The sequence below is a fragment of the Ostrea edulis genome, chromosome 3, assembly GCF_947568905.1.
Source record: "Ostrea edulis chromosome 3, xbOstEdul1.1, whole genome shotgun sequence".
Taxonomy (NCBI): Eukaryota; Metazoa; Mollusca; class Bivalvia; order Ostreida; family Ostreidae; genus Ostrea; species Ostrea edulis.
This window is the reverse complement of record NC_079166.1, coordinates 19,230,527-19,240,900: the sequence shown is the minus strand read 5'-3', so window position 1 is coordinate 19,240,900 and position 10,374 is coordinate 19,230,527. Positions and strand designations below refer to the sequence as shown.

Sequence of the window (10,374 nt, the reverse complement as noted above, 5' to 3'; positions counted from 1 at the left end):
TTAGAAGTTGCAGAACAAGTTTTAGGTAGTTGTGTACGCATATGTGTGAACTTGTATAAAAGGATGAGCATGAATCAATTCAGAGATTGACAAGATTGACTTTAACGCAGTACGTCTGGGTGAATCTCACACCGAGATACCCTGTACGGATATATATTTCTTTACGGGAAATAAAGATATATAACTGGTAAGAACTAAATTCATTTTTGAAAATCGTTTTAATCGATTTTATAGTAATGAAAGGTGAAGATAATGAACAGTGATCAATCTCATAACTCCTATAAGCAATACAAAATAGGTGGGCAAACATGGGTCACCACTGAACACACCAGAGGTGGGATCAGGTGCCTAGGAGGAGTAAGCATCCCCTGTCGACCGGTCACACCCGCCGTGAGCCCTTCTGACTTCAATCGAGACTGTTGAAACTCCTGTACCATCAACTTGTTTGTCAGTAGCTTGCCTCAATTTAGAAACTGACCATACGCAGAATGTATTCCTCAAATTATCGTATGTGAGAGAAATTGTATGTTTGAATGTAAAACTTATACGGTACCAATTCTGATGCACCAGATGCGCATTTCGACAAATAATGCCTCTTCAGTGATGCTTAAGCTGAAATATTGGAAATCCGAAATAACAATAAACTTGTAAGAACTAAAAAGAAAAATAAGAGTGCCAAAGACTGGAGTCAAATTCGTCTAAGGATCAGAGCTATGCATGAGGGAGATAATCCTTAATTTTGAAATGAATTTCTAAATTTTATCACAGCAGTTAAATATATATCCGTATTTTCAAGCTAGTAACGAAGTATTTAGCTACTACATGGGCTGTTTCATTTTCATTATAGGTCATCGTCATATTTATAATTGGAGTCATCATATGCTGGATTAAAATAAACCAATTAAACCTGCACCAAGAGTTCATCTTGTTGTAAGACAACGCAACACATGCATGATAGGGTACGTTTAATTGGGAAGACTCGGATAACTCTAGAGGGATGTTCGTACATGCGCAGAAGCTAGACTCCTTGAATGTGAATAAAACAACAACTGTTGCTCTTGTATTATTTTGAAAAATGGCGTTTGATATGAAAATCGTATCCATGACAATTTATTTTTAAATGTGGTAGTTCACTTTGATACCGAGCAGTATTTAATTCCTAAATTAAATGGCCTTTGAGCAGGAAGGGATCTTTATCGTACCACACCTGCTGTGACATAGGACCTCGGTTTTTGTGATCTCATCCAAAGGACTGCCCCATTTAGTCGCCTCTTACAACAAGCAAGGGGTCCTGAGGACCTATTTTAACCCGGATCCCTACGGGAAAACATTAGCACTTATTGTATGGACTTAAATAAAATCCATAGTGAGCACACCACACGTGAGCACATCATACAATCTATGGAAATAGGCTTGAGTGAACAAATTGCAGGTGATACCAAACTTGTCTGATCATTCCAGAGGAAAAATATCGGTCTATGTCTAGTTGCCAAAATGATGTCGGATTTACTCAAATACAACTCTCTTATTTAAAAACTGAACAAAGACTGGCCACAAAAGCAAGAACTCTTGGAGGGAAAAAAATTCAAGACCAATCCAATGACATAAGACAAAGTAAAACACCAATGAAATTAAAAGATACAAGGGACATTTCGTCAGAATATGATACATTGTATATAATTATATGATATTAATCAACCTGACATTATCAACATCAATATTTCCAAATAAGCTTAAAATAGCACAAGTGACCCCGATACGGCACAAGAAGATTAGTTCATTAGAGAAAGGCATTTATAGACCCGCGAGTGTCCTTCCTGCAATCTCAAAAATCTTTGAAAGAACAAATGAAAATCGGTTAACAAAATTTTTTGATAGTGTCTTCAATCCTTTTTTGGCAGCTTTTCGATTAGGTTTTGGATGTCAGTCAAATTTATTAAGAGTAATTGAAGATTGGAAACAGGCACTGGATAAGAATGAGTACACAACAGCAATTCTAATGGATCTCTCTAAAGCCTTTGATTGCCTTCCTCAAGAATTACTTCTTCTAAAACTAAAGGCATAGAACCTCTCCAAGTCAGCTCAAGAAATATTAAGTAGGTATCTCTCATAAGGAAAACGATGTGTTAAAGTAGAAGAGCACATCAGCGGCATTTCAAATATAATTAAAGGTGTACCACAAGGATAAATTCTAAGCCCCTTACTCTTTAACATCTTCATCAATGACCTCTTTTTCTTTGTAAATAAATGCAATCCCTACAATCATGCAGATGTTAATACTTTATCAAAATCAGACAAATTTTTAGACCAGGTTATAACAACACTTCAAGATGACAGTAGATCTCTGATTAAATGGTTCTCCTCAAACAAAATGCAGGCAAACTCAGATAAGTTTCAAGCTATCTCTATTGGCAACAAAAACAAAAGGAAAACGTTGTCTTTGATCTACATAAAATAAAAATTTCTTGTGATGACTTACTTTATACATGTACTTGCTATATATACTCGAAGCCAAAATTTGCATCGGGAAACTGAACAAATCGTATGCTTGACTCTATATTTAAATCATATTACCTTGCATAAGCATTTTATTTTCATCTTTATCCCTTTACACTCGAGGGTCGTTAATTAATGTCGGGTTCGGGATACAGACGACGTTGAGGCTCACCTTCAGAACAGAAAGTTGAGATTGAGAATGTCGTTTGTTTATCGAGCGATATGCAGATCAGGAGACCGTCTTGTCCCACAGAAGTATCAGGCATTTTGGAATCATCCTGCAGGTCTGTATTTATGCGACATTGATTTTGTAATTGCGAGAAATCATGTTGTCACTGCCTGGCTCGTAACGTAAAACTTATTTTAAAGATGTTGTCCTAAGTAGGCTACAGTTATAAGTAGGACTTAATCACAGTCTTAAAAACTATTCCTACTTAAGTATGTCTTAACTCATAACATAAAGCGTGCTTAGTGGGGTTTTCAATTTGGGTTAAAGCCTTGATAAACGTCCCTTATCAGCTTATGCCTAAAATCATTCAGGTTCCAGCACAATCTCTGTAAACTTATAGCTTTATAAAACTAAATAACGTGATAAAGCTATATAGCTAAAATAGAGAGATTATGCTGGACCTGTATATATTTAGACGCCATAAGTCAAAAGTATCTTGCCATGAACCTTTTCCATGCTGTAGTTAGCTTTGGGCACAGGGTTAGATATTTATATATAGATTGAGAACAAAATGGATAATAAGCCCCTGTGCTTTGGGTAAGTCTAAGACATATAACATATAACTCTGGGCGGAATTTAACGATAACATGTCTAAGGAATGGAAGTAAAGTAAGCCTACCACAATATTCTCTTTTGAGAAATGGACAGATAACTGCAGATATTAACATCCACACACATAAAAGTAAACATAGAAATGAACATAGTGATTAAAGAAGGCAGCAGCCACTGAAGATCCTATTAAGGTAAAGCTGCATTCCATTGCTAATCATCAAAACTTAATCAAGTCTTTTTCTCTTATTTTTAATTCTTTGTGCTTTACATGGCCTCATGGGCCTGGAATAGGTTTAATAAATCTTATCTTTATATAAGATATAATAAACTACAATGATCCAGGTGATTAGTAAATTAAAACAATTATTTGTATTTTACCAAGTAATATTTTACTTTCAGGACCAAAGCACATTCATTTTTGGGCACCTGCCATGAAATGGGTAAGAATTTGTATATTCTCAGAGAAAAAGATTTATATCTCGTACTGAACTAGAAAAGTGTGTTCTACACATATTTTATGATAGGTAGCCATTTTGTTTGGACCTGATGTGTCTGTAATCCCTGTTGTATATCGTTCTCCGCTTTCATCTTGACTTCATTCATTGGAGCATTATAAGAACCAGGAGATGGTGTCAGTAGTTCTAAAAAAAATTATACCTAATGCAATTTTAAAACACTATAGTAGTGTGTTCTGGTGATTCTTCTTATTGGCAGCTGCAGCCACTGAAGGTTGTTTTCACTTCAACAATTCTTTGATATGTACATGAAAAGCCATTAGAAATTCATATAGGAGCTACATGTAGTCTTGAGTTTGAATAATCATGATTATGATATTAAGCTGGGTCCAGTTGCACAAAAGTGAGTTAAGTATTGCTATATAGATGTAAGAATGAATGGAAAGTTAGTTAACTTACAGTTGTGCAACTGGGTCCTGAATATTAAAATTTTTACTTCTGCTGCTTCTTGGTATATTTACAACAAACATTGTAGTATATAATTATCTTATGTTTACAACAAGCGTTTAGTATCAATGTCATTGTAAACACAACGCAGATCAGCAGTTTAGCTCACCTGTGTTTTTCTGATCATTTGTTCATTGTCTGTCATTACCATTCTCTTATATTTATTGTGACGTCATTGTAAACTTTTCACATCGTCATCTTTTCCTCCAGAACCACCTGGCCAATTTTAATCAAACTTAGCGCACTTTATCTTTAGGGGGTATTTCTTTATTTCAGGTTCCATGTCCCCTCCATCCTTGGAAAAAGGGGATTTAAGTTAAATTTGAATTGATAGGATATTCAAGCTTATTCAAATGAAGGGTCATGTCCATTCAAAGGGGAGATCATAAAGAAAAGGCAAGAATGGGATAAGAGTCATTTAAAAATCTAATCTTTTTCTCAAGAACCACTGGGCCAAAAAAGTTGAAATTTACAAAAACCTTACATTTCCTACCATGATCTTTGACTTTGTGACCTTGATCTCAGAATTTGACCCATATTTTAACAGGAACCAAAGCTTTAACCTTGCTCATGACTTTTGTACCCATGTGTTCCTCTTATTGGTACCAAAGTATTTCACCTTTTGACCTTGACCTTGGAATTTGACATATTTTAAGAAAATTAACCTAGGCAATATGTCCTTTTTGTATATATATATAGATATAGATATATAGATTCCTTATGGTAAGACCTTGCATGTCATACCATGACTTATGACTTTGTATCACGGTTATGTTGTGATCCTTTAGGGCTATGGTACGTTTGAACCACAATATGGCATCAGAAGTTTTCATGGGAATAACATTTTTAAAAATCTTGTAAAAATCACAACAGCAGGGGTAAATTGACTGAAGTGAGCAATGTGGCCTGTTGGACTCTTGTTATTGAATTGTTGATGTCCACATGTATTTATCAATAATGTTTGTTGTTTAATTTTGTAGTGCCTCTCTCTTGCTGGGATAGGTAACACTTTGCTGCCTGAGGAAAGATTGAGTTTGAATCAGAGTCTGTCACTTGTGATCACAGGTATTTACATGAAAGCAGTTGCATACACGCTGTGTACACGCATAATGAGTAGTCATCAATACACGTGTACACGCATAATGAGTAGTCATCAATACACGTGTACACGCATAATGAGTAGTCACCAATACACGCTGTGTACACGCATAATGAGTAGTCACCAATACACGCTGTGTACACACATAATGAGTAGTCATCAATACACGCTGTGTACACGCATAATGAGTAGTCATCAATACACGCTGTGTACACGCATAATGAGTAGTCATCAACACACGCTGTGTACACGCATAATGAGTAGTCACCAACACACACTGTGTACACGCATAATGAGTAGTCACCAATACACGCATAATGAGTAGTCACCAATACACGCTGTGTACACGCATAATGAGTAGTCACCAATATACGCTGTGTACACGCATAATGAGTAGTCACCAATACACGCTATGTACACGCATAATGAGTAGTCACCAATACACGCTGTGTACACGCATAATGAGTAGTCACCAATACACGCTGTGTACACGCATAATGAGTAGTCACCAATACACGCTATGTACACGCATAATGAGTAGTCACCAATACACGCTATGTACACGCATAATGAGTAGTCACCAATACACGCTGTGTACACGCATAATGAGTAGTCACCAATACACGCTGTGTACACGCATAACGAGTAGTCACCAATACACGCTGTGTACACGCATAATGAGTAGTCACCAATACACGCTGTGTACACGCATAATGAGTAGTCACCAATACACGCTGTGTACACGCATGAGTAGTCACCAATATCACAGAAGGAGGCTCAGTTTCCTACAATTTTTTTTTGGCAATTTGACAATAGATATTATCATGTAAAAAATTTTGTCAAATTTTATTAAATAATCAAATATTGATTGACGTGTTGAACAGAATAAATTACAGCCATTTATATTTGTATTTAAGTTTTCCTTAATAGTGATTAATCATCATTTCTCACAGGTCACAGGCACTTATTTCTGTAAATAACTTACAACCTCTGTATACTAATAATAACACATGTTATTATCAGTACACAGAGGTCATAAGTTATTTACAGAAACAAGTGCCTGTGTTACGGGTGTCTAAAAATTCTGCATTAGAGTCTTATTTTCGCTCGTTTAATTTTTGTGATCTGTAGACAGTTCAAATTATTGATAAGATGTGCACCTTTGTCTTCATGTATTTTAATAAATCTATTTATAGTAACAGGTGTGTGTTATGACTTATTGTAGATCCCTCTGACTTGTTATTACAGGTGCAATTTGGGCCCGATATTCTGTGGTCATAACCCCGGTGAACTACAACCTGATGACAGTGAATATTTTCATGTCTCTTACGAATGGCATCAACCTTGTTAGGGCAATCAGGTATAGTGTTGGTTAATGTGACAATTATTTAGATATTATAAGCAAGTGAACAATCTAAGAAATGCTGTTTGTCTGGTAGAAAGGTCACTCAATTACAAGAAATGTTTCGGGACACACCTCGTGTCTCTAAGGGAGTTCGTGTGTAACCTTTAATTTGTAATAGGATTAAATCTTCAGTACCTTACAGCACCACATTTTGTATTATCCTGCCTCCGATAAAAATCTTGGAATTTCATTGGCTGAAACCAATACTACATACAACGATGTCATGTCTCTTACTAACCTAATATTTTCAATATGCCCCTTCCACGTGGTTTACTGATCACGTATGGGTACTATGACGTCATGAGAATACGTTTACCCTGTCGCTGGGGTCAGCGCATATTATGACGTCATAGGTATACAAAAACAAATAAATTCAATTTTGAATTTACAGTTTGTTGAAAACTTGTTTTTGTCCCGTTTGCAGCCACTTTTTCATTGTTGTACTCTTGATAAATTATCTCAAGAATACACACATTGCAGAAATTTATTATGACAGTTGTACATGTGCATTAAAAAAGCATCAAGAATGAATACTGCCAAATTATATGCCTTTAATTAATGTAGAATTTACACGTAAAATCATCGACAGGATAACTTCGTTATGTAGACACTTACAGGGGTATTAAATACAGAAAGACATAGAGTCCCTGAAAAAAAAAATATTGGGCTTGGCATACGCCTCGCCCAATATGATTTTTTCAAGGACCCCATATATTTCCATATTACCTCTCAAAGTGTCTATATAACTAGTAATAGGAAGGTTTGACCGTTTTAATTTTGTATTCTTTATAGGAGTTGTGTATTTGATCACTGTTTATTATCTTCATTTGTTTATAAATGTATGCAATTCTTATTTCTTTACTGTAACTGTTTATCCATGTGAATGTGCAACAGTTTCACAAAGTTTAAGTGATTTTCATTGAGAAATTCCTTATGAATTCCATACAAAGGAGTTCTTTACATAAATAGACATTGAGGAATTCCTTATGAATTCCTTTCAAAGGAGTTCTTTACATAAATAGACATTGGGGAATTCCTTATGAATTCCATATAATGGAGTTCTTTATGTAAATAGACATGAACTTTGCAAACTAGTTTCAATCTTTATTCTTCTGGATATATTTTTGTTTATAAATGTCTATTAATTACCTGCAAGTTGGAATTCCTTTTTACTGAATTAAATGAAAACAATTTTCTCTTGCCAAAATAAAAGCAGAGTATGGAAGGGGGGGGGGGGTATTCAAATTATCTCTTACTTGATATCAACTAGATTCCTCATGAATAAGATTTACTGTGCATGGAAATTTACAGATTCTTGATCTTTGAAACATAGATCTGACAGGATTTCCTCTGTCTTAAACAGGGTCTTTAATATGAATTCTTCAGTTTTGTTCTTGTGACAGAGTATCATTCTAAAATCTTCTAGCCTGGATTTCTCAAAATGAAATTAAGTCGAAACTTGGACTTAAGTCTGACATTTTACTCAAATAAAAGAAAACTCAAACTTATGTTTGAGATTTTTCGAGAAATCCAAGCCTCAACCAATAAAACATTTATATTTACTTTCAGATATCGGTACAGAACTGATCAGGAAAAGTCAGCAAAGGAGAAGAAGGAATAAATATTCCACATCAACACGCGCAAATTTGTGATAAAGAGAAGAACTTGCATGTATTTTTTAAAAGACAGGAAACATATGATTAATACTCGAGTTTTTGGATGAGAGAATTAGCAGTATTCAGGGAAGTTGATTCATTAAATTGACTACATAGAGCAGAAATTTTGCAATTTTAGTTGAAAATCTAAGAAATTTTAGAATCTCATAAAAGCTATCACTGATAGTTATAGGGAACAAATCTCAACAGAATGGTATGAAATCATTAAAATGTAGGATATTAAATAGTTTTAAGAAATAGATTTTCATTCCTGAAAATATGTGAGAGTGTATGTATGAACTGCAAAGTGTCACACTGGCATATACTTCATGAAGCATGTTAGTAAGCCGGCTTAACGCGTTGCAGTTCCTACTTAAAGGCTTATGTCTTTTCCAAAATGAGATTTAGTTCTTATATTTACTTTCTACTTTCATTTCTGTGGAAATTCCTAGCCTATATTTACCATGATTCATATGCGCATAGTTCACAGCTACAAGTGCATTCATGAAGAAATGGCTATCATAGCAATTTGTAAAAATATGAAAGGCAAATATTTTCTTTAATATTCTAGTAGAAATGACAGAACACATCCTTCCTTTTCTATATTTTTTGGGGGGAAATCATTAAAAGCCGTCTTGTAAACAACAGCTGTACAGTCTATTAACACTACACAGAACTTTTTATTCTTCCCGCAAGGTTTTGAGATTAGGAATCACCTAGTTCGGCTGCCTGTATATCCCTTGTTAGAGGCTTTAGACACTCATTATGAATTGATACAAGTAAATCATAATTGCAAATAATTTTTAATTTTGTATACTGTTACCTTCCAAGATTTTTTTCTTCTTTTCTCGACCAAATACCGTATTTCCTTTTACCATGTTATAGTGTGTGCGTTTTGTTACAGTAATATTTTATGGTGGCTATTTGACTTTGTTTTGATATAAATTTATGTTATTGATAGTTAGGAATTTTAAATATTTAATCATAGAAGGTCTGAGGTAAATGGCTAATACAAAGTTCCGTGGTGGATCTAGGATCTAGAGGGAGATGGGGAGAGGGGGTGTGTTTCAACACACACACACCCTCTTTCCCCCTTTTTTATTGATTATTTTTAAACAAAATAGTCATACTGTTTGGATATTTTTTTCACCCCCGCCTTTCTTTTTGGGAGGTGGTGATGGAAAATGTGGTAATTCCCCTTTGGGATATTCTTTGGATCCACCCCTGGAGTAAACAAAATTCTAGTGAATATTTTCACATTTTGTAGTATGACTACTAACAATTGTAATACTTTCCATCTTGTTTGTCTCTGTTAGTACTAAGCAATATGGCTTGTTGCAGTGTTTATTTATTTACACTGTGTACTTAAATTATGTGCATGTAGAATTCTCCTAATATGAATTTTAATGTCCATATATCACATATTATTCTATAAAGAACAATGTCTTCTACATGTGCACAGATCTCGGTGTAAACCCAGGTACATAAATGCTGAAGAAAAATATGTATATGTACAAACATTTTTTATGTCCGCTGGGCAGTCATTGTTTTATAATGTTGGAAGAAAGACCCAAAAAGCATGGTGAAATTGAAGTATGCTGTAAGTTGTATCTGTGATAATATCGGGCATTTTAATATCGGGCTGAATTATCGCCCTGTTAAAAAATTCTATTCTTTGTCAGCTTGGATCAGCGAAGTACCATATACCACTCATATATGATAACAATAGTGGCCTATTTTTTAAAAGTTTTGTTGAACTTTTAGAAGAGAAAATGTCCATATCGTTTTGGGATTGAGTTTAGATATACAGCACATGACTGCTGAACAAGCTGATATTTGAGATTGGCAGCAAGTTTTAAATGAACATTATCTGACTACTGCATCTTGTAATTCATGTTAGAATTTTTCTATACTTGTATCCAGATTTTGGGTGTTTGAATGTTGATTACGATATTCATTAAACCATCAACTGACAA

The 10,374-nt window shown here is 34.7% G+C and overlaps 1 protein-coding gene across 1 annotated transcript; it reads left to right on the top strand.

Moving 5' to 3' along the window:
- Window positions 1-2,613: 2,613 nt before the first annotated feature.
- Window positions 2,614-10,374, top strand: LOC125673896 (uncharacterized). Its single transcript, XM_048910825.2, has 5 exons — window positions 2,614-2,780; window positions 3,677-3,717; window positions 5,220-5,304; window positions 6,587-6,698; window positions 8,313-10,374. Exons 1-5 carry the CDS (start codon window positions 2,696-2,698, stop codon window positions 8,362-8,364), a joined length of 375 nt encoding a protein of 124 aa, XP_048766782.1. The 5' UTR covers window positions 2,614-2,695; the 3' UTR covers window positions 8,365-10,374.